The following is a 25,542-nucleotide window of genomic DNA, read 5'->3' on the forward strand; positions in this document are numbered from 1 at the left end:
ATGAATGATAGTAGCATGTTAGATTATAAAATAGTGTGATTCTACATTCTGTGAAGTTGAAATGAGTCAAGGCTAAACTATGACCAGAAAACTCTGAAGTTTATGGACTACAAAGCCAGGCAGCAGTTCCCTCTGGGAAAACGGGCAGGGCCCACACATGAGACACAGTAGAGTTCTAGTTATTAAACTGAGTGGCGGGCATGTGGCTACTTGTTTTATTATTCTTTAACTCATATACAGGTTTTAGGGCTGTGGGATATTTCACGCATACAAAAGTTTAAAGGAATTTCAGTTCTGGACCATGGCACAAGTCTGCAGAAGACACTTCCCTACTCCTCAGTTATGCATGTCAGCCACTGAATGACTGTGGCTCAGCCTTTTCAAGTATCTTAAGAGATAGGAAACACAAGTGCCAACTCACATCTGAGCTGACCTTCCACAGGCGAGCAGCTAAGCCAGCCTGGTAGTAACCAGTGACCTAGTTAACTGAGCTTTGGTCTTTCACGAAATCAACCTAATCATTATAAAGGGACGTTTAAACATTGAACATTAACATCCCAGGGCAATGGTAAGCTCATGATTTGAAGTGTGAATGAATAAGAAAATCACTCAAGATTCTTGTCATTGTTTAAGAAACCAAGACACGGTTTCCAAAGTATAAGCTAGTAGAATATCAAATACAGCTATTCTAGATCTACTCAAATATCCCAAATTCCACGAAAATGTCTGAGCCCATGAAACCAGAAGCAGGCCAGAGCCTCAAAGTACACAGACTTTCCCCCCCACTAAACTAAACCTAAAGCGAGATTAGCTGAAAGGTCACTAATATTCTCTCCTGTTGACCGCCGCGTGCAGTGTCAGGCAACCCAACCGCTTTCTGTCTCTAAAGAATCTTATTGAAGACGCCCCTTCAAATCTGCTCATGGTTGAGTGTTTCAATGGAGTTTTTCTTTTCTAAAGGGATTTTTGATGCCTGGCAATTCTTGATTAAAATATAGATTTCTTGGTGCATCCTTTAAAAACCTCAATTTAAAGATTTCTGTCCTGCCTCAAAGTCCTTTCTGGAAATGAGGCTGGTTATAAATCAACAGTAAAGACATCCTTCACCTCTGAATTATTTTTCCCCAGAAAGTGGCACCTCTTATAATTAGATTTTGGATAGTTGAAGGAAAGGGTAAGGCAAGATAAGAAGCAAGGTCAGAGCTTTCTATATTTTCCAAAACAGGCCGTTAAACTCAGACCTCCGGAAAACTAACTCCCCCTCCCCTTGGCTTTTTAGACCTTCTTTAAATAAAGTCCACACAGGAACATAAATCGATGAAATCTTTCCACTGCACCTGCAAAGCTGGCATCCTTCATAATTGTGATAGGATCATTCTACTAATCATTCACAGTCTAAAAGACTAATCATTTTAAAAATTAAAATAAGCTGGTCTTTGTAGTTCTCAATGTAGCCTCTATGCTTTCTTTAGTTAAAAGTATGATCCTAGCCTGACCAGGCGGTGGCGCAGTGGATAGAGCGTCAGACTGGGATGCAGAGGACCCAGGTTCGAGACCCCAAGGTTGCCAGCTTGAGCACGAGCTCATCTGGTTTGAGGGGAAAAAAAAAAAGCAAGGGGTTACTCGGTCTGTTGAAGGCCCGCGGTCAAGGCACATATGAGAAAGCAATCAATGAACAACTAAGGTGTCGCAACGAAGAACTAATGATTGATGCTTCTCATCTCTCTCCGTTCCTGTCTGTCCCTATCTATCCCTCTCTCTGACTCTCTCTCTCTCTCTGTCTCTGTAAAAAAAAAAAAAAAAAAGTATGATCCTAATCCTAATCCCAGTACATATAACAGAGGTTAAATTCTATGTCCACACTCATTGCTGGGTACATAAGAACTCACCAGAAGCTATGATATGGCCATTCATTCTAAACTTTGCAGCCCTATCCAAGTGGGATTACTCTACAAAGTCTGGACCTACTAAGAGAAGAAGGGGTGAAATAAACCTACATTTACCCAAGAAATAACCTAATACTTACCCCCTGGGACAGGGTTTACATGTGTTTTAGTTCATTTTAATCCTCTGCTCACCTGTGAAGTCATCATCACCCTTCTCCTTATTATAGGTGGGAACTCAGGAAATAGAAAGCCATTTGTGCAAGGTCACTTAGCTAGATCCAAATGCACAACTAGAATGAAAAAGGGCAAATCCTTAGAACAGTGGTTCTCAAAGTGTGCGCCAGGGCGCACTGGTGCACCCTAGATTTCCAGGTGCGCCCTATGGTATTCCAGAGAAATATGTGCCTGTTGGGAACCAAAAAACCAACAGGATTTTTGGAGTTTAGATTTTGGGGGGACAGAGGTGTAAGGAATTGGCTGTAAGCTGACAGTCTGCCCAACCCCCCACCTCACTTGCTTGATTAGATTGCAAAAGGCTGTTAAGCTGTGGTACTGGATTGTTTACACTACCCCCCATGTTCCCTGGAAAGACTGGAGGCAAGTTTCTTCTATCCTTTGTTTGGTGTAAAGTCAAGATAATATGTATGATGGGGGTTTTCTGCACTTGATAAAATTCTTGGGTTGCCTTGGAAACATGACCAAAGATCTCATTGATTTGCTAATGGCCCACTTTGCCCTATAAATAAAGCAAGATGCGGTTTTTGGGCGCACTTTGTTCTTGCCAGCAGCATTTACAGGGCCCTCCCAACCCCGTATTTTCTTAATTCCACACCATTCCCACTCGGGACCTGGAATTACTAGCTGTGCTGCTTCGCGGCATGTGCCCAGATATAAAAATAAATATAGTTACTCTATTATACCATTTCCTTATGGAAATACTGCTCTTTTTGTTAACACATCATTATTATATTTATTATTAACATATCATATTATTTTTAGATAAAAACACCCAAATAAAATGGATAGATTTCTCAAAAAGAAATATGATATTGAAGAATCCAATTCTGGAAGTGAGCAAAAGTTAAGTGTAAATAAAATAAGACTTGAAGGCTGACGGGCAGAATTTAATTTATAGCATTTTCCATCACTTAACACTGAACAATACGATTGGATTAGAAACCCATTCATGGAAGCTTCAAGTGATTTTGGTTTAACATTAACAAGAAGAAGAACTGGCAGCTATATCCACTGATCATGGATTGATGATTAAACATAAGAAATTGTCTCCTGAAGCCTTTTGGATTTCTATAAAAGAATATGTGGCAATATCTAAAAAAGCTTTGAACATTTTACTACAATTTTCAACATCCTATTTATGCCTAGCTTGCAGGTGGAAAAGAGGATAGAACTAAACAACTAGAAAATATTATAAATTGTGAGAGATGTCATCAAAATTAGACTTCTAAGGTCTTTGTTTTTGTTTCGGAACATGGAAAAAATACGGATTAATCTTCTTTATTATATGCAGCTTAAGTGTCTGTCGCCGATAGCTTATTGGTTGCTTGCGTAACTGTACTAGCCAATGGGGTGAAGTTGCCACAGCATTCAAATAGTCCCGCCTTCTGGCATGCCACCTCACAAATTGAGGTTAAAGATTGGAGCAATTATTATGCTGTTAAGAAATCTTAACACCAGAAGGGGTCTTTGCAATGGTACAATGGTAAAAGAATATCATGCCCTGGCCGGTTGGCTCAGCGGTAGAGCGTCGGCCTGGCATGCAGGGGACCTGGGTTCGATTCCTGGCCAGGGCACATAGGAGAAGTGCCCAATTGCTTCTCCACCCCCCCCCTTTCCTCTCTGTCTCTCTCTTCCCCTCCCGCAGCCAAGGCTCCATTGGAGCAAAGATGACCCGGGCGCTGGGGATGGCTCCTTGGCCTCTGCCCCAGGCGCTAGAGTGGCTCTGGTCGCGGCAGAGCGACGCCCCGGAGGGGCAGAGCATCGCCCCCTGGTGGGCAGAGCATCGCCCCTGGTGGGTGTGCCGGGTGGATCCCGGTCGGGCGCATGCGGGAGTCTGTCTGACTGTCTCTCCCCGTTTCCAGCTTCAGACAAAAAAAAAAAAAGAAAGAAAAGAAAAATAATGTCATAATAGCTAAGTCTTTGGCTCCTCTAAAGGTGAAATACATGTCATTCCAAGAATTGATTTGGCTCCATCTCAAACAGGGTTGCTGTTTCAATTGAGATGTAGACAATTTCCTGTAAAACTTGCCTTTGCTATGACCATCAATAAGTCTCAGGGCCAAACGCTTAAGCGTGTTGGCATTTTTTTTACCTGAGCCTGCATTTGGACACGGTCAACTTTATGTTGCCTGTTCAAGAGTTCGTGAAAGAACGGACGTAAAATTAAAAATAATTGATGGTCCTCTGCAAGGCGAGCTTAAAAATGATGGAAAGATCTACACAAGAAATGTTGTGTACAAAGAGATCTTTGACATGTGAATTAACATTTTATTATTTAAATCACCTTTATTTATTGAGCTAGCGGTGGCTCTTAAGAAATGTACCGCCAGTGGTTTCCTTCATTGCACTCTACTTTAAGCAATTAAGCAAGTAGAAGGGGGAAACCCTGTGGGGCAGTAAGCAAAGGGGCGTCCTCGCCGCCTGCCCTGGGTAATTCAGTTTGAATTAGCAGACACCTTTGCACAAATCATTTTAATTACAATTTATAATATCTAGAACAGCGGTCATTTCGTATGACCGCCGGGCTTTCTAGTTTTAACATATCAGCAGGTTACATATTCATGTTAAATTAAAAGAGTATCTATATGTATAAAAAGATAACATTTTTGTCATTTTTTAATTTTTAACCCCTTTTTACAAATTCTAAAAAGCATAACAAAAAATTTAACATAAAAATGTTTTTTAATGTCAGAATAAATTTAATTTTGTTGTATTTATTTTGTTTAATTACCATAAAAGCACGCTTGGACTTTATTTTTTTTTTCTTTAATATCTGATTTAATTATTATAATATATTTCTCAGAAATTTGTATATAATGTGCCTACAATTATTTGTAGGATTTTAAATGCACCCCGACTTCAAAAAGTTTGAGAACCACTGCCTTAGAATGTTACAGAGGTATGACCTATCACAGGAGGCCTACCACTTCCGACACAGCGATCCTAGTAGAAGCTAATGAAAGTGGCTGCACTAGGTACTACATGTGGACCCCCCCAACCCCACTCTGTCTGCCTTACTGCTCGCTCCAGGCTGGAAACCAGACTATAGCTCAGGTTCCCCACACAATCCAGCTTTGGCAGACACACCCATCCAAGACTTAGAAAGCAAAAGAGAACATCATGGGGCTAGAAGACATGCTTAAGCTGCTTCTGTGCCCCCCCCCCCAGACTCAGCCAAAAAGTCATTTTGTGCACGCACATGTATACGTGTATGTATGTGTGTGTGTGTATGTGTGTGTGTGTCAGCTATAACTGAAATCCTAGTGTCCCATCCCTAGCTTCATCGAGTTGGAGCCATGCTCACGTCATAAAAGCAATGGAGGTCCAGGACCCAGCAGCTGTGAGAATAAATCTGTGTCCCTGCTTTCCTGCCTGTGGCAGGCCAGTTCTGTGGTGTGATTTGGGGAGGTTTTGCTAGAAGCTTACCCTACAGCCTGCTCCTCCAGCTCTACCAAAATTTCTGGAAGCCATCTAATGAAGTGCAGTAAGTCTCTTGCTGATTAAACTAGCTAGAGTGGATGTTGCTATCTGCAACTGAGCTTGGACTAAGACTATGGACATCTACATCTGCTTTCCTATAGAAGGGAGGTTCCACTGGGAAGGTTAGTGTGAATCTCATGCATAGGTATGGAAGAGGGAGAAGCAATCAGATGGGATTTGTTTCACCTGGCACTCCACAAGGGCATGCTTGACTCATTCCTATGTAATTTAGGCACTGATCCTCAAATCATGGCTCAGCTAGAAATGGAAATGAAGGAAGAGATTTGCCCTGGCCAGGTAGCTCAGTTGGCTGGAGCACTGTCTCCACACGCAGGTTGCAGGATTAGTCCATGGTCAGGGCACATACAGGAACAGACTGATGGGAGGGAGATGACAGGGGCTGAGTGAAAAAGGAGACGGATTAAGAACCACAAACAGGCAGTTCAAAGTAGTCACGGGGCCGTAAAGTACAGCCTAGGGAATATAGTCAGTAACATTGTAAGAACCATGTGGTGTCCAGGGCGGTACTCGACCTATTGGGGGAACCACTTCATAAGCTATATAAATCTCTAACCACTGTGCTGTACAACTGAAACCAATGTAATATGGAACACCATTGGCAATTGGAAAAAATTTATTAAAAAATGTTTTAATAAATATTAAAAATACCAATAAGTGAATGCCAAAACAACCAAATATCTCTTTTAAGGTAGCTGACAAGAAATGTATGTTCACCTCTTCATACTCCCTAAATCTCATTGACATGACAATAAAAACTCCCAAAAAACCCACAAATAATTTAAAAATACATATTAGTGCTAAGAATCTGGCAAGGGCCATAGTAGCTGCCAGGGGCAGTGAGGGATTCTGGCAGGCATGCAAGAAGTAATGACTAAGTAAGCAACGGGCTTTCCGGTCTTCAGGAAAATAGGACCAAGCGAAAAGTGAGTGTGCAAGCAGATCCTAAGAAAACTCCACAGATTAGAGGTAACCAGAGAAGAGAGAGAAGGAATGGGCCAAGGGTAATCTACTAAGGAATAAATTTAAGGGCTTAGAAGCTGTCAAGTTAATCATTCCCTCCCCATCCGTTCCACTGCCCCCAAGTAAAGCTTCAAGACTCTCAGATGCTTCAATGAGCTATGTTCACCCCCTCAGAGGAGAATCCACACAGCTACACTACCCAAAAGTGCACACGAACATCACCCTTCCTCTGAAGAAAGCCACTAGATGCAGGTCATGTGATGAACACCTGTACTCACTGCCAGGGGCTCAGGGATTCTCACTTAGGTGGAGCAAACACTCTGTAGCAAGCTCATCTGCAATCACAAATGAACAATCACAAATCACCAAACGGTGAGAAAAACAGCTACTGGAAAGCAAAGGACTCAACACGTGGAAGTGGTCTCTCTGTAAACAAAGAAAAGCTTCAATATACTCAAGATTCTTAGGGATTCAATAAAAACAAAAGTGATCAGGCTACAAAGCAAAAGGAATGACAAACTCTTGAAGATGAAAACTATTAAAGCAAAAAAAAAAATTAACAGATGGGTTGAAGAGAACATACTCAAATGGAAATCTGATTTTGGCCTAGCAGCATGATTTGCCTAGAATTCTGTGGAAAAACAAAGAAAAGGAAAGAATAAAAGAAAAGTTGGGAGACATTGAAGATAACTTAGTCTTTTCTGGAACTTCTGGCTAGAATAAAGATTTTTCTGAAGGATAAAACAGAAAGAACAGGTGCAGGAAATATTAAAAAATTTCCCTGTGCTGAAGACAGATATTTCAATATTAGTTCACAGGGCCCAAGGAATGTCCAGAAGGATGACTAAGGAATGACCTTCTAGACACATAGTGATACACTGTATCAGTGGTCCCTAAACCCCAGTACCGGTCCATGGGCCATTTGGTACTGGTCCGTAGAGAAAGAATAAATAACTTACATTATTTCCGTTTTATTTATATTTAAGTCTGAACGATGTTTTATTTTTAAAAAATAACCAGATTCCCTCTGTTACATCCGTCTAAGACTCACTCTTGACGCTTGTCTTGGTCACGTGATCCATTTATCCGTCCCACCCTAAAGGCCAGTCTGTGAAAATATTTTCTGACATTAAACCGGTCCGTGGCCCAAAAAAGGTTGGGGACCACTGCACTATATGATCTCTATAGATCTCCAAAGAGGGGGAAAATTCCAAAAGCTTGTAAAGTGATTAAAAAAGAATCCTTTGGCCCTGGCCAGTTGGCTCAGTGGTAGAGCGTCGGCCTAGCGTGCGGAGGACCCGGGTTCGATTCCCGGCCAGGGCACACAGGAGAAGCGCCCATTTGCTTCTCCACCCCTCCGCCGCGCTTTCCTCTCTGTCTCTCTCTTCCCCTCCCGCAGCTGAGGCTCCATTGGAGCAAAGATGGCCCGGGCGCTGGGGATGGCTCTGTGGCCTCTGCCTCAGGCACTAGAGTGGCTCTGGTCGCAACATGGCAACCCCCAGGATGGGCAGAACATCGCCCCCTGGTGGGCAGAGCATCGCCCCATGGGGGGCGTGCCGGGTGGATCCCGGTCGGGCGCATGCGGGAGTCTGTCTGACTGTCTCTCCCTGTTTCCAGCTTCAGAAAAATGAAAAAAAAAAAAAAAAGAATCCTTTGATTACTGAAGAGGAAGTGAGAGCCTGATTCCCAGAGAGGAGCGCGTTTGAAGCTTAGTGAAAACAAGCCCTATGACTTCACTATTACAGGGTTACCGTTTACTCCACCCAATGCAAAGGACATATATTTTCAGCACGGAACATCAGGCTACTGCTGTCCTGAGAGAGGACCTTCAGGTCCTCCCAGTTACTCCCAGGCCGTGGTGGGGACATTCTGCTTGCTCAGGAAGAGATCCTATCAGAACTCAGGAAACTCCAAGTGGAGGCTTAATAATCTTTCACTCTCAACCACATCAACCTGATGCTCCAATATAATGATCGTATATGGTTGCAAAACTGCCTTTCACAAGCCTTTGCATCCCAATAGAAAACAACATTATACCTACAGTTTTCTGCTACAGTACCAATGCCATCTTTCTACATTCTCACGGGTAAATAGAACGTGCAAGGTGTCGTTCATGCAAGGTCGCACTGCAACGAAGTCGGTAGGAATGCACAATCATGAATGAACGAGGCTTGGAGCGCTGAGCCTAACAGGCTCATCTAGGGTGTATCTGAGGCTGTATCTGACCATCAGATCTCTCCTGAACAGCACTGGATGCTAGAAGACAATAAAGCAATATAGTCAAAGAATTAATGAAAAGGAATTTTAAGGCCTATAATTTTTTTTTATTCTTCAAAGTAATAAATGAAGGTAAAAGAAACAGGTTTCCAGATGCACAAGGATTCAAAAAGTGGACCCACCTTCACAACCTTCCTAAAAGTTAGTCAAGGAGGTGCCTTGACATTGAAAAGTAAGTCAAGAAATTCAACGACACAAAATAATAGTGCAAGAAAATTAAAATTTAGGCCCTGGCCGGTTGGCTCAATGGTAGAGCGTCGGCCTGGCGTGCAGAAGTCCCAGGTTCGATTCCCGGCCAGGGCACACAGGAGAAGCGCCCATCTGCTTCTCCACCCCTCCCCCTCTCCTTCCTCTCTGTCTCTCTCTTCCCCTCCCGCAGCCAAGGCTCCATTGGAGCAAAGATGGCCCGGCGCTGGGGATGGCTCCTTGGCCTCTGCCCCAGGCGCTAGAGTGGCTCTGGTCACGACAGAGCATCGCCCCCTGGTGGGCAGAGCGTCGCCCCCTGGTGGGCGTGCCGGGTGGATCCCGGTCGGGTGCATGCGGGAGTCTGTCTGACTGTCTCTCCCCGTTTCCAGCTTCAGAAAAATACAAAAAAAAAAAAAAAGAAAATTAAAATTTGTTGTTAAGTCTAAATAGTTGTTCAGTAACATGAGTAAGAAGCTTAGGACAGTTGGCAAGAAATGATTCCAATGAAGTCATTTAAAAAAAAAGTGGTTCAAAGATTGTAAAATGGTACACGGACTCTGGACAACAGTTTGGCAGTTTCTCAAATGGTTAACTGTACGGTTATAATATGATCCAGAAATTCCACTCCTAGGAATACGTTCAAGAGAAATGAAATTTTATGTCCACACAAAAAAACTTGCACATGAAAGTCTTTAGCAGCATTATTAACAATAGCTAAAAGGTGGAAACAACCCAAATGTCCATAAACTCCTGAATGGATAGATAAAATGTGGTATGGCCACATTATTTTTTTATTGCCATAAATGATTCGGCAATAAAAAAGTACTGATACATGCTACAAAATGGATGAACCTTGGAAACATTATCCTAAGTAAAAGAAGCCAGACACAAAAGACCACATATTATAGGATTCCATTTATAGGAAATGTCTACAATATGCAAATTTTATAGAGACAGAATGTAGACTAGCTGTTGCCTATGGCTAAAGGGGAGAGGTTGTGTGGAAATAAAGGACCGCTAACCACCTTGGGGCTTGATGAAAATGTTCTACAATTGATTTTGGTGGTGGTTGCACAACTCTGTAAATATTCTAAAAGCCACTCAAGGCCCTGGCCGGTTGGCTCAGCGGTAGAGCGTCGGCCTAGTGTGCGGAGGACCCGGGTTCGATTCCCAGCCAGGGCACACAGGAGAAGCACCCATTTGCTTCTCCACCCCTCCGCCGCGCTTTCCTCTCTGTCTCTCTCTTCCCCTCCCGCAGCCAAGGCTCCATTGGAGCAAGGATGGCCCGGGCGCTGGGGATGGCTCTGTGGCCTCTGCCTCAGGCGCTGGAGTGGCTCTGGTTGCAACATGGCGACACCCAGGATGGGCAGAGCATCGCCCCCTGGTGGGCAGAGCGTCGCCCCATGGTGGGCGTGCCGGGTGGATCCCGGTCGGGCGCATGCGGGAGTCTGTCTGACTGTCTCTCCCTGTTTCCAGCTTCAAAAAAGAGAAAAAAAAAAAGAAAAAAGAATAAAAGCCACTCAATTGTATGCTTTATAGGGATGAACTACATAATATGTGAATTATATCTCAGTAGTTTTGGTTTTTTTTTTTAAGTGAGAATAGGGGAGATAGACAGACTCCCGCATGTGCCCTGACAGGGATCTATCCTTTAGTCCCCCTCTGGGGCCCAATGTTCTGTCCATCTGGGGCCACTCGCAACTGAGCTATTTTTAGTGTCTGGAGTGGAGGAAACTCCATAAGGCTAACAATTTAGATTTCATGCAAATTAAAAACTTATTTTAATGAAAAAAATGTCATGAATGATGCTAATAACAAATGATAGATGAGAAAATTAATACCCTTAATATAAAGGAAACATATAGGTGAACAAAAAAATATGGAAAAATATCAAGATAGTATTAATGAAAAAAACTGCACAATATATATAATTTTCATGTATTTGTGTGTCTTATATATATATGTGTATATTTGCACATGTTCAAAAAACTGTCTGGGCCATGGCTGGTTGGCTTAGTGGTAGAGCGTCGGCCTGGCGTGCAGGAGTCCCGGGTTCGATTCCTGGCCAGGGCACACAGGAGAAGCGCCCATCTGCTTCTCCATCCTTCCCCCTCTCCTTGCTCTCTGTCTCTCTCTTCCCCTCCTGCAGCCAAGGCTCCATTGGAGCAGAGTTGGCCCAGACGCTGAGGATGGCTCCATGGCCTCTGCCTCAGGAGCTAGAATGGCTCTGGTCGCAACAGAGTGACACCCCAGATGGGCAGATCATCGCCCCCTGGTGGGCATGCCAGGTGGATCCTGGTCGGGCGCATGCGGGAGTCTGTCTGACTGCCTCCCCGTTTCCAACTTCAGAAAAATACAAAAAAAACAAAACAAAACAAAAACTGGAGAAATGTGAATGGTTAGTACATCAGGGCAGGGGGGTAGATGAGGAGAGCATGGAGGAAAGAGGGTAATTATCAGAGACTTTCTGTTTTCACTATATTTGAAATTTGTTTTTACAATGAACACATTACTCTGCTGTAAGCTTCTTTAATTACATCGGTGCATAAATACATTCTTATTAGGAAAACACAAATTGTTTTTATGTTTAAAACATAAGGAGCTAAAACAGGACCATCTCTATTCTAACACATTGCCCAAACCAAACTTATTTCCCTCCTGGGAGGTAATTCTCATTCAAGTTTTCTCTCCCTTTATATCTTTAAAATATTTTTCAAAGAAAAGAAAGAACCTCATTTTTCAAATGGGCAGAGGAAAAAAATAGGTGGTTACCAAAAGTATGTTCATAGCATACCAACCTATGTCACCCCAATAAATTAAATTTAAAAATATATTCAACTTCTATAATCACAGAACTGCAAATAAAAACAATTTGCCATTTTTCGCAAGTCCAGATCTCCTTCAAATATTGGCTGATATTCTTTCTTACTAGTGGGTGCCTATGGCAACCTGGCTTTTATTATTTTGTATATCTCCCACTGCAATAAATCCAACAAATATTAAAAGAAAGTTTGACTGTTTGCAGAAAAATACCTTGTTACACACTGAAACACCATTAGAGGGAATGCAAATTTGTACAAACCTTTCTCTACAACTTGACAATTAACATCAAAAGCTTTAAAAACATATATGCCAAGCCACATACACACACACACACACAAAACCCTGTAAACACTAATAAATGAGGTCAGCAAAGTTATAGGCTATAAGATCAAAGATACAGAACTCAATTGGATTTCTATGATCTAGCAATGAACAACCCAAAAATGAAATAGAAAAATTATTCAACTTGTGATGGCATTAAAAAGAATAAGCCCTGGCCAGTTGGCTCAGTGGTAGAGCATCGGCCTGGCGTGCAGGAGTCCCGGGTTCAATTCCCGGCCAGGGCACACAGGAGAAGCGCCCATCTGCTTCTCCGCCCCTCCCCCTCTCCTTCCTCTCTGTCTCTCTCTTCCCCTCCTGCAGCCAAGGCTCCATTGAAGCAAAGTTTGCCTGGGCACTGAGGATGGCTCTGTGGCCTCTGCCTCAGGTGCTAGAATGGCTCTGGTTGCAACAGAGCGACACCCCAGATGGGCAGAGAGCATCGCCCCCTGGTGGGCATGCCGGGTGGATCCCAGTCGGGCGCATGCGGGAGTCTGTCTGCCTCCCGGTTTCCAACTTCAGAAATATACAAAAAACAAACAAACAAAAAAAATAAAATGATTAGGAATAAAATTAGCAAAACAAATGTCAGACATGTATGCTGGAAACTATAAAATACTGTTGAAAGAAATTAGAGAAGATCTAAATAAAAGGAAAGACATCCATGTTCACGAATTAATTTTGTTATGATGACAATTCCCAAATTGATCTACAGATTTGACACAATCTATTGAAACCCCAGCTGCCCTTTTTAGCAAAAAATGGCAAACTGGTAGTAAAATTCAGATGGAAATGCAAGGGACTTTACATAGCCAAAACAATTTTTAAAAAATTTGGTGAACTCACACTTCTAATTTCAAAACCTTCTACAAAGTTATAATCAATACAGTGTAGACGTATATCAATGGAATAGAACTGAGAATCCAGAAGTAAAACCTAACATTTCAGGTTATTTGATTTTTGACAAGTATGCCAAAACAATACAATGGGAGAAAAATAGTCTTTCCAACAAATAGTGCTAGGATAATTATATATCCATATGGAAAGGAATGAATTTAAACCCCGACCTCACACTATATACAAAAATGAACTCCAAATAAATCACTGACTTAAAGGTAAGACATAAAACTATACAACTTTTGGGAGAAAACACAGAAATACAACTTTGTGACCTTAGGTTAGGCAAAAGCTTCTTAGATATACCCCTAAAACAAACAACAGAAAAGATACATAAATTGGAATTCATCAAATTAAGAGCCCATAGAAATGGAAAACAAAATTTGCAAATGGGACTTGTACCCAGCCTATGTAAAGAACTCTTACAACTCAACAATAAAGGAAATCAATGTAATTTTTTAAATGGCAAAGGATTTGAATAGACATTTCTCCAAAGAGAATATACAAATGACCAAAAGTACATGAAGAATTAATTGCTGACTATCATCAGTCAGTCATTACAGAAACACAAACCAAAGCCACAATGAGAAACCACTTCATACCCTATAGGATGGCAAAGATCAAGAAAACAGAAAATAACAAATTTTAGCGAGGACACAGAAAAATTGGAACTCTCATGTTGTTGTTGAGATTGTAATGTAGTTTAGCCACCTCGGAAACAGTCTAGCAGTGCCTCAAAATATTAACCAAGGAGTTACCACACGACCCTGCCATTTCATTCCTAGGTAAATGCCCAAGAGGATTGAAAACATATGCCCACACAAAATTTTGTATGTGAAGGTTCACAGCAGCGTTATTCATAATAGTGATGATGTAGAAACAACCCAAATATCCATCAACTGATTAACAGATAAACAAAATGTTATGTATAATATACAAAGGGATATTTGGTAATAAAATAAATGAAGTGCTGAAACATTCTACAGCATGGATGACCCCTGAAAACATCATGCTAAGTGAAAGAAGCCAGACAGAAAGGGCCATACATGGTAGGATTGCATGTATGTAAAATGTCCAGAATAATAAATTCATAGAGACAGAAGGCAGATTAGTGGGTACCAAGGGCTAAGGGAAGGAAAGAATGTAGAGGGACTGCTACAAAATAGAGGGTTTCTTTTAAAACTTAGGTAGTGTTGATAGTTGTACAATTCTGTAAAAGTCCTAAAAACCCCTGGATTGTACACTTTTAAAAAAATCAATGTTTTTAAAGTTAAAAAAAAATTTCCCCATTGCTTTGAGAGAGAGAGGGGGGAAAGAAGAGAGGAGGAAGGGAGAGAGAGAGAGAGAGAGAGAGGCATCAAATCATCATCTCACTTATTTGTTCCATTTCGTTGTATACTCACTGATTGCTTCTCACACATGCCCTGACCTGAACGAACCTATGACCGCACTGTGCTGAGCCGGCGCTTTATCTGCTGAGCTACCTGGCCATGGCTAAAACGATCAACTTTATTATATGAATGATATCTCAATAAAGCTGTTTTAAAAAAATGCACATGCTGCCTGGTTGGGTAGCTCAGCTAGTTAGAGTGTTGTCCTCAGCTGGTCCTCATATAGCAAGGTTGTAGGTTGGACCCCCAGTCAGGGCACATATAAGAATCAACCAATGAATGCATGCATAAGTGGGACAACAAATCAATGTTTTTCTCTCTCTCTTTCTTCTAAAATCAATAAATTAATTTAAAATATATATATTTTAGGTCCTGGCTGGTTGGTTCAGTGGTAGAGCATGGGACTGGCAAGTGGATGTCCCAGGTTTGATTCCCAGTCAGGACACACAGGAGAAGTGACTATCTACTTCTACATCCCTCCCACTCCCCCTTCCCTCTCCATCTCTCTCTCTGTTCTCCTCCCACAGTCATAGCTCAATTGGTTTCAGCACATTGGCCCCTGCCACTGAGGATGGCTCTGTAAAGCCTCTGCCTCAGGCACTAAAAATAGCCCGGTTGGGAGTATGGCCCCAGAGGGGCAGAACATTGGCCCTAGACAGAGGTTGCTGGGTGGATCCCAGGCTGGGCGCATGTGGGAGCCTGTCTCTCTATCTCCCTTCCTCTCACTTGGAAAAGAGAAACAGGAGGAGGAGGAGAGGAAGGATAGGAAGAGGAGGAAGAATAGAAAGAAGAAACGTATTTTTAAAAAATGCATATGCCACCTGACCAGGCGGTGGTGCAGCAGATAGAGCGTCGAACTGGGATGCCGAGGACCCAGGTTCGAGACCCCGAGGTTGCCAGCTTGAGCGTGGCCTCATCTGGTTTGAGCAAAAGCTCACCAGCTTGGACCCAAGGTCGTTGGCTTGAGAAAGTGGTTACTCGGTCTGCTGTAGCCCCACGGTCAAGCCACATATTAGAAAGCCATCAATGAACAACTAAGGTATCGCAACAAAAAACTGATGATTGATGCTTCTCATCTCTCTCCGTTCCTGTCTGTCTGTCCCTACCTATCCCTCTCTCTGACTCTCTCTCTGTCTCTGTAAAAAAACAAAACAAAACACATATGCCAATACCCTGGCCAGATGGCTCAGTTGGTTAGAGCATCATCTCAAAGCACAGAGATTGCCAGTTTGATCCCTGGTCAGGATACATACAGGAACAGATTGATGTTCTTGTCTCTCTCTCTCTCTCTCTCCCTACCTCTGCATTAAAAAATGCATATGCCAAAACTCACAGAATTTTACACTATAAAGAGTGAATTTTACAGTATGCCTCAATAAACTTGAGTTTAAAGAATATTCATATACCTTTTATTCAATTCTAAGTACTCATCCTTAGAGGACAATAAAGAACATCCTCAAAGATTTAGTTTCAAGATGTTTAGCCCTGGCCGGTTGGCTAAGCGGTAGAGCATTGGCCTGGCATGTGGAAGTCCTGGGTTTGATTCCTGGCCAGGGCACACAGGAGAAGCACCCATCTGCTTCTCCACCCTTCCTTCTCTCCTTCCTCTCTGTCTCTCTCTCTTCCCCTCCTGCAGCTAAGGCTCCATTGGAGCAAAGCTAGCCCCGGGCACTGAGGATGGCTCCATGGCCTCCACCTCAGACGCTAGAATGGCTACGGTTGCAGTGGAGCAATGGCCCAGAGGGGCAGAGCATCGCCCCCTGGTGGGCATGCCGGGAGGGTCCCGGTCAGGTGCATGCAGGAGTCTGTCTGTCTGTCTCCTCACCACTTCTCACTTGGGAAAAATACAAAAAAAAAATTGTTTATTACAACATTGCTAAAGCAAAGAAAGAAACAGAAAGTGAAGAGGGGAAGCCTGGATATTTATGGCATACTATGTGGCTATTAAGTATATTATAAGAAATTAATCATTGATTAGTAAAGGTAATTAAACAGGTCTCAGCAGGAAACTGGGCACATTCAGATAGGGTAATGTGAGTGGAGCTTAATAAAGGTGCTACTTATAGAGCAGGGTGCTGGAAAACCACCAGTGATAGCGCAGTGCCTGGCAGCACCGGCACCTGGGAAAGGAGTCACCAGAGTCAGGGGAAACGGTTGTGTGGAGAGGGCTGCCAGGCATCCGCCTTCCATGGGGGGCCACAGGGAGGAACCCTGGGGAAGGGATACCCAGAATCTGCTCTCCCTCACCCTACAGCTTCCTGCAGGTGACACTCCGGAGGAAGCCAATGGGACAGCAGAGGGAAGCCCTTGAGACAGCACATGGCTGTGTGCCTTCAGGGTGGAGAATGGGCTGAGGGACAAATGGAAGGTGTCCAGCACAGATGGCCACAGTAGTAAACAAAAAATAGTTTATAAGGGACTGCATTTAAAAATTACAGATAATACACTGCTCACAAAAATTAGGGGATCAGGGAACTTGCAGATAGTCCTTTGCATAATCGAACAACTTCCTCTGACTTGTCGTTTGCTTTTCTGATGTTCTTGTTTAATAAAAAAAAAAAAAATCAAATGCTTCTTTTTTTATTGCTTCATATTCATTTTGAAATATCCCCTAATTTTTGTGAGCAGTATATATAACCACTTGAGAAATTCTGGAATGGTTTATTAAAAGAGGTAAACGGGTTTGCTCAGAGGTCCTTAACTATGGAACTGTTGGCAACTGGTGAAGCAATTCTTCATTGATGGAGACTTTAGGATATTTACATACCTGGCCCCCAGGGTACTAAACACCAGTGGAAACTCAAGACATTACAATTACCATTAAAAAACCAAACCAGCCTGACCAGGCAGTGGCGCAGTGGATAGAGCGTAGAACTGGGATGCCGAGGACCCAGATTCGAGACCCCAAGGTTGCCAGCTTGAGTGCGGGCTCATCTGGTTTGAGCAAAAGCTCACCAGCTTCAACCTAAGTTCGCTGGCTGGAGCAAGGGGTTACTCCATCTGCTGAAGGCCATGGTCAAAGCACATATGAGAAAGCAATCAATGAACAACTAAGGTGTCGCAACGAAAAACTAATGATTGATGCTTCTCATCTCTCTCTCTCTGTTCCTGTCTATCTGTCCCTCTTTATCCCTCTCTCTGACTCACTCTCTGTCTCTGTAATAAAAAAAATTAAAATTAAAAATTGTTTAAAAAAACAAAACCCACCCACTCCCAGACCTGGGGCTGTACCACACCTGTTAGAGACCACTATGAGGGCTAGAATTACATTTTTTTTCTTACCCACATTTTTCTAATTTTTCTACAAAGACTAGGTGTTGTGTGTGTGTGTGTGTGTGTGTGTGTGTGTGTGTGTGTGTGTGAAATGGAACCTGCGCTCCCCATTTTAAAAAAAGAACTCAACAGGAATAGAGTTATTTAGAGCCTAGCTCTCAGTAAACCCGATTTGTCCTTCCCCAAATAAGTTTGCTCATGATAGTCTAAGTAAATGAAAGATGACCTAACATTATTATATGAATACTCTAGTTCATCTGGAAGTCACCAAAACAGGAAGGGCACAACTAACTCAGCTTCTGACAAATCCCTCTTATTCTTGAGGTGCTTAGGATCCTTACGAGATCACAGCATCCTACAAATCACAGGTCAAGTGCTCTATTGCTTTTAGTTTGCTATAAAAATTTTTTTTAAAAAGGAAACAACTACAATTTGGTCTCAACATGATGTTACATTGGCACAGCCTAGAGTGTTTTAGTAGCTACTACCACTTACGGCCCCCACCCTCAGTGAGAAACCAGGGAAGTGACTTTGACAACAAATCTGGGGAAACATTGTGTTTGGTTCTCTATTATTTCATTTCCCCCAGGTTCAAGCAGGAAGTCAGGTTCTTAGTAACTTTTTGTCTCGGTATTTTTTTTTTCAAGGCAGAAAAGTAACATTCTTGGGGGAGGGGGACTGGGATAGCAATAATCTGAAACCTTTCGGAAGGAAAACAATTTCCAATCTAACAGTCTTTACCCAGTTAAAGAATCAGTGATACTGTATTTTATTACATCCAAGAAACCATCCAGTATAAGCTACACCCAGATTCAGACATCAAACTATGAACAAAAAAAATATTTTAGACTCAGTAAAATAGTATATCGTTTAAGATGATCGTTAACATTTTTAATTTTAAGAGTTCTTCTATCTAAAAAAAAAAGATGTTTTTAATTCATAGACTCACACTACTGATGACAGTTTAAACCAGTACAACTTCGGAGAAAGATAATTTCAGAATAAATAACCAAACACTTAAATTTGTACACCCTTTGATACAATACTTCTACTGTAAGGAACTTTTCCTCATAAAAATCACTGGAAAAATGTGGAGAGAGGGCCAGACAAGGAAGACTGCGATGGCACTGGCTATAATCGTAAAATCTAGGAACATGCATTTTAAAATGGAAAACCGAGGCAATCAAAATGTGAGAGATCACAGCCCTGGCCGGTTGGCTCAGCGGTAGAGCGTCGGCCTGGTGTGCGGGGGACCCGGGTTCGATTCCCGGCCAGGGCACACAGGAGAAGCGCCCATTTGCTTCTCCACCCCCACTCCCCCTCCTTCCTCTCTGTCTCTCTCTTCCCCTTCCGCAGCCAAGGCTCTATTGGAGCAAAGATGGCCTGGGCGCTGGGGATGGCTCCTTGGCCTCTGCCCCAGGCGCTAGAGTGGCTCTGGTCATGGCAGAGCAACGCCCCGGAGGGGCAGAGCATCGCCCCTGGTGGGCAGAGCGTCGCCCCCTGGTGGGCGTGCCAGGTGGATCCTGGTCGGGCGCATGCGGGAGTCTGTCTGACTATCTCTCCCCGTTTCCAGCTTCAGAAAAATACAAAAAAAATAATAATAATTAAAAAAAAAAAGTGAGAGATCCCAGACCCTGAAAAATGCTCATGGTAAGGTAAGTGAATACAGAAGATCTTTAGTCCATGAAAAAAAAATTATAAGGAAATAGATGCTTAGGAGAAAAAAAAACTTATCAAGAGAATTTCAGAAAAAAAGAAACCTGAGAAACTGTCAAGATAAAAATTTTAAAAATCTCCTTAAAGAGATACATAAGTTTTCCTGATTGAAGAACACACCAGGTCCCCAGTACAATGGAAGAAGACAGACCCACATGAAAGCATGTGGCTGTGATATTACAGAAGAAAGAAGATTCTATAGGCTTCCAGGGGGGGAAAAAAAGATCACAAATTGGAATGAATAAGGCATTTGAGATCATTCCTGGCAAGTGTTGTCAGTTTTGGCTCAAACAAACTCTCTTATAAAAATTAAAAAAATTAAAATAAATATTTGAAAAAGAAACAGAATAATTAGAAGACAACAGAAGAATACTTTAAAAATTCGGAAGGAAACCAATTTCCAATCTAAGAGTCTTTACCCAAGCTACGAACTGTGTGTAACAGTCGAATCAAGACATTTTGAAAGATGTACATCTCAATTTATACATGCATCCTTTCTTAGGAAACTACTACAGGTTGCGGACCACCAACCCCTCCCCCAACAAGAGAAGGCAAGGCAGGGAGGACACTGCTGTGGGAAGCAGGGGACCCAACCCAGGAGAGGGAGGAAGAGAATCTTGGGGTGATGGGTGATGGTGCAGGAGGCCCCAGGCCACCTTAGAGGAGCAGGCCAGGTGGCAGCAGGCCAGAAGCCCCCAAGGAGGGTTGCTCATGAGTATGACCCTGATAGAATAACTCTCAGTTTTGTCTCAGAATGTCTGTCATTTTTCCTAAGAAGTGATTTAGACAATTAAGGTAAAATTAGTGACTATATATCTAGAGAAATAAAAAGTAGAAAACATAATTTTTAAAAATTAAAAAAAAAAAAAAAAAACAAGAAATTGGGCAGGAATGAAAAAGTGCTCAGAGACTACTCAGCGGCTCAGTGTCCTAAGGTCAATCTTTGTTATTGACTGAACCCAAAATATAGTGAGAGACAGGAGGGTATGTGAGTAATGGGGGTCCAGACAGCTAAAGCTTCATCTTTCAGAGCGGGTAACTAATGGATAACGCCTACAATAAAAAAAAATATATACAGCCTGACCTGTGGTGGCGCAGCGGATAAACCGTCAACCTGGAATGCTGAGGTCACGGGTTTGAAACCATACACTTGTCTGGTCAAGGCCCATATGAGTTGATGCTTCCTGCTCCTTCCCCCTTTCTCTCTCTCTCTCTCTCTCTCTCTCCCTCTCTACTCTAAAATGAATATATAAAATAAAAATAAATAAATTTAAATATATATATATATGGCAAGAAACAGCATTATAACACATCATTTAGAGCTCTAAGCGAGTTGAAGGCGCGTACTTTTGGGTATGAAGATGCTGCGGGAAACATTTCTGCCTACAGGACTTTTTTACTCTGACCACCTGCATATATAGTTCTGTCAAAAATAAAATCTCAGCTATAGTAGCAATAAGGGCAATTTTTCTTACATCTTTTCCCACCTTTTGCAAAAATATTATTGAAATCTGAAAGGATATCGGCCAATATCAACAGTCGTTATTTCTAGTAATGGGATTGTGGGCCACATATGTTTCCTTCCTTTACTTTTCTATTTTCTGAAAAAGTGTGAAACAAGAGCATATTGATGGGAAATTGTAAAAATAAGAGGCATTTTACTTTATGCCTGGTCAAAATCCACCCCAGGGCAGATGCCCCATCTAGGTCATTTTAGCTTCTGTTTGCTCCCACAGAGCAAGGGAGTCTGCCAACTCCTTCATTCGCACAGTAAATATTTGTTGAATTCCTATAAGCCAGGCCCTGCAAGGTGATTCCAATCCCTTAAGCTTTTCATTGGGTCTTCCCCCGTCCTTCAATACCAGCCGAGGGAAGGGGGTGGGGGATGGGCTAAACTAACACTTCTCAAACGTTAAGTGCACTGGAGCTACCTCGGTTTTTCTCAGTAGATCCGGGGTGGGGCTGAGACAATGGAGGGGCAAGTCAGCTATCTGATGTCCACAGGTTTTGCTGAAGGTGTTTCTCGGAGTCTTGTCACTTCTGCACCTCCGTGGCTCCCACTCTCTTCCCCCATACACACTAGATTTTCAGTCCCAAATGTGTAAAAGGAAAGTATGTAACACACGGCGGAAGGAGCACTGGTTAGATGCCGGATGGGATGCTGTTAAGAGTAGGGTTCTGGCCACAGTCAGGCTTAGGTTTGAATTTCAGCTCCTCCATCTCCAGGTGGGTCTTCCTTCCCCTGCCTGTGCCCCAGTTTCTTCATATGCAAAACTGGATAATAACTGAAGCCCCCTTCACAGGGCAGGGTTGTTGTGCGGATTACATGAGGGCAGAAGAGTTCGTGGAGACCCTGCCACATGGTGAAGACTGAATAAACAGTGGCCACCACTAGCTGTTAACAGGGACCCAGTCCTTTTTCAGCCATGAGGGACTGGCTGGGACCTCGCAGGAAATCACTTGACCCTTCAGCCTCCGTGACCTCCCATGAAAAGGAGAATGAATATATCATATATATGCCCGGCCTCCTACCCGGGAGTGTTCTAAGCCTGTGCCAGGACGTGCCACAGCACCAAGCAGGAGACCCTTTGTTCCTCAGAAGTTGAGGCCCTCAGAGTTTATTCACTAAACATTTTCTGACTCAGCTCAATTTTATAAGCAGGGAGATAATTAGGAAAAGGATCCATCCTCTCCTCTCCCCTGATCTTTGGAAAGTTTGCTTTAGGGAGGAGGCCAACCACGTGGAGATCAGGTAAGGGCGGCACCAGGTATCCGTGCCACTCATTAACATCAAGCCCTTGCCCAGCAAGCATCCTGCTCCCAGGATATGCCAGGATCACCCACAGGGCCCACCAAGTTGGGTGTCTCCCCCAACAGGCATCCTGAGGGTCACAAGCCCCTTCCCCAAGATGACTGGACCTCGTTCAGAGAGGTGGTCTCCGAGCTTCACACTTGGGGAAGAAGGCGAGGCTGAGCAAAACGAGTTCCTTCGCAGCGGCTGTGCGCACCGCAGCCGGCTGCGGGCCGAGGAGCACGCGCAGGCCCCCCCACCCCCGCGCCCGCCGCCCCGCCCCCGGCACTCACGATCTCCGCCACGATGAGGAGCCCGGGCAGGGTGCGGAGGAATTCCCGGTCGTAGGCGAAGCTGCTGCTGCTGGTGGAGAAGTTCTCCGCGAAGGAGCTGGCGGTGGTGGTGACGGTGTGCGGGCGGGCGCGCGGCGGCTCCTCCATCGTCGCGCCTCGGCGGGGCTGGCCCCTCTTCGGGGACCCCCAGCGCGTCCGGTCGGCCTTGAGCCCCGGGACCCCGGCGAGGGGGAGGGGAGCGCGGCCGGCGCGGGCGGGGGGCGCGCGGGGCGCCGAGCGGGGGCCGGCCCGGCGGCGGCGCGTGTCCCGCGAGTGTGCGGCGCCCCGCTCCGCGGCGTGCGGGCTCTCGGGCGGCGATCGGCCCGAGCGGAGGAGAAGGAGCCCGAGCAGGGGAGGCCGCCGGGCGGCCGAGGCGGGCGGCGGAGGCCGGGAGGAGGGGAGGGGGCGTGGAGAGGGGCGGGCGCCGGGCGCGCAGGGGAGGGACCGTCCCGCCGAGGCGCCGCGGCCGGCCGCCTCTTCACCTGTTGCCGCGGACGGTGCGGCGCAGAGGGCGCCGGGTCGTGCCCAGGGTCGCGGGAAGGAGGGGGCGCGGGGTCTCGGCCGCTTGCGGCCCCTCTGCCCGGCCCCGGCCTCGGAGAGGCTCCGCCTCCCCCGGGCGGGCAGCCACCGCTGACCTGTCTCCTTCCACCTGACGGCGGCCTGGGCTTCGGGGCCCCTCGGGGACACCCAGGCCTCCAGGAACGAGCCTCTGAGCCGCGACCGAGGCCGGGGGTGGGGTGGTGACGCGCACGCGAGAGAGGGCGGCGGGAACTCTGACCCGGCCGGACCTTAGACCCGAGATCGATGCGAGGCCGCCAGGACTGCCCAGGAGACGGCCCGAGCTTCTCCCCCGCCCGCTGTGGCCGCCACCGCAGCCCGGCCTTATTTCCTGCCCCTCCTGTTGGGAACAATGTGAGGAACAAACTTAATCGCTGGGCTTGAAGGGCCAGACGCCTCCGGGCGCACGCAGTGGCTCTGTCGCGGGGCTCGGTGGAGCCGAGGCGACGTCTCCTGGCCCGGTGATGGGGGTGGGGGGTGAGCACTTGGGTCCCTGGTCTAGATGGATCAGTGTGACTCTTCCCGTCACTCTCGGAAGAGTATGTTTGGAAGGTGTTGGGGGTGAAAGCGAAGTTTATGACGCATGGGCTGTGCTTTTGTGTTCAGTATATATACGTGCCTGTGCACGCCAAAATGCAGAGGGCAGCCAAGCCGTTTCATTCAGCGGATCAAGCAGGGTCTCTCCTCCGCATGGAGAGACCGTGCTGTGGGGTGAACGCAGCACAGGGTCAGGGCTTCAGGAAGCACTTGGTCGCTTTGTCGTGGGGATCCGTGGAAGCCAGGTGATGGCTCCTGAGTTCGACCCGAGCTCCATCACCTGGGCACTGGCTTTTCTCAACTGTATATGACCATGAGCAAGTGGCTCCACCTCTCTGGGCTTCATGCGTAAAATGCAGGCTTTTATAGATGGACCTCTCACCAAAAAGCACGTTCTGGGTGTTCTCTCCTTTCTTGCCTGAAAGGATGGCAAGAGAGTAATTTTATTTGGAAACCACCAAAAAGAACGGAAATGATCCTTGGTCACAAATAGAAGATTACTTTGGGTCGTAGCGAAAGCATTCCCTCTGAGCTATTCCGTGACAGGTGTAAAAAGAGGCCAGAAGGGACATTTTATCCACAATATCCTATCAGCTGAACTGAGAAGAAAGCAAAAAACTGCAGTCTGATAAAATGAGGATTTAGTTTCTTCTAAGTCTAGGTAGGGCCTAACCCAGAGGACCTCAAGAGTAAAAGTTAAAGCTTCAAAAAGTATTACAAAGATAAAGATTTAGGGAAACTATGAATGATCATTCGCTAAGCACATTGTGGTGGTGGACAGGTACAACTGAAATTAAAACAGCAGTCCGCCTGGAGGAGTGGTTTTCAAGTGTGGCCCCTGGACCAGCGGCGTCAGCATCCCCTAGGGATTGTCAGAAATGCAATTTCTGGAGATCCTCTTTAGACCCACTGAGTCAGAAACTCTGAGGGCAGAGCCCAGGAAGCTGTGTTTGAATGAGCTCTTCAGGAGACTGATACATGCCTGGCTGAGAGAAACTGATAGTGTAGCTGGGAAAAAGGAGATACACACATGAAATGGCTTGAGGAGTCAATGGCATCATTCATGACGTTTAGGGAATGCAGGAAGACAGGAAGGAACTCAAGACAACTCTATTTCTGTAATATTATACAAAGGACAGTTCCTTCTCAACAACAACAATAACAACAACAAACACCACTTGTAGCCAGATGGATTTCAAAATCCGGCTTTTTTTTGCCTGACCTGTGGTGGCGCAGTGGATAAAGCGTCAACCTGGAAATGCTGAGGTCTCCGGTTCGAAACCCTGGGCTTGCCTGGTCAAGGCACATATGGGAGTTAATGCTTCCAGCTCCTCCCCTCCTTCTCTCTCTCTGTCTCTCCTCTCTCTCTCTCTCTCTCTCTCTCTGTCTCTCTCTCTCCCTCTCTCTCCTCTCTAAAATGAATAAATAAAATAAAAATCCGGCTTTTTCTCTTTGAGAAGGTAAAATGTGCATTTAGCCTAGACTATACCACCCCCTCGGGAAGGTCTAGGTCTGGGCCCTTTAGTCGGATACACGGATTTTTCTGCCATGAAAATATGAGAATGCCATTAAGTGTGTTTGAGTTATCTGTTTCCATGTAGTAAACGCTCCTCAGACATTAGTGATGTAAAATGACAACCATCTTATCTGTTCATGAATCCGTGGCTGAGGAATTTGGGCAGGGTTCGCAGGCAGCTCTTCTGCCGCGTGCGGTGTGGGTTGGAGTCGTTCACTCAGCTGCTTTCCAGTGGGCAGGCCTAGAAAATGCTCCACTCACATTCTGGCGCGTCAGTACTCCCAACTCGCCTGTCTCTCTTTCCACGAAGTGTAGGCTTCCTTACAGCGTGGTGGGCTCAGGG

The 25,542-nt window shown here is 44.8% G+C and overlaps 1 protein-coding gene across 1 annotated transcript in view; it reads right to left on the reverse strand.

Annotated features, from left to right (window-relative positions):
- Positions 1–23,340, reverse strand: part of CMTM8 (CKLF like MARVEL transmembrane domain containing 8) — a 93,373-nt gene extending 70,033 nt beyond the window's left edge. The window contains exon 1 of the mRNA XM_066350428.1: positions 22,550–23,340. Within this exon, the coding sequence (XP_066206525.1) occupies positions 22,550–22,696 (147 nt within the window). The 5' untranslated portion in view covers positions 22,697–23,340. The remainder of the gene's footprint in view (positions 1–22,549) is intronic.
- Positions 23,341–25,542: the final 2,202 nt, after the last annotated feature.

Source organism: Saccopteryx leptura, chromosome 10 (genome assembly GCF_036850995.1).
Source record: "Saccopteryx leptura isolate mSacLep1 chromosome 10, mSacLep1_pri_phased_curated, whole genome shotgun sequence".
NCBI lineage: Eukaryota > Metazoa > Chordata > Mammalia > Chiroptera > Emballonuridae > Saccopteryx > Saccopteryx leptura.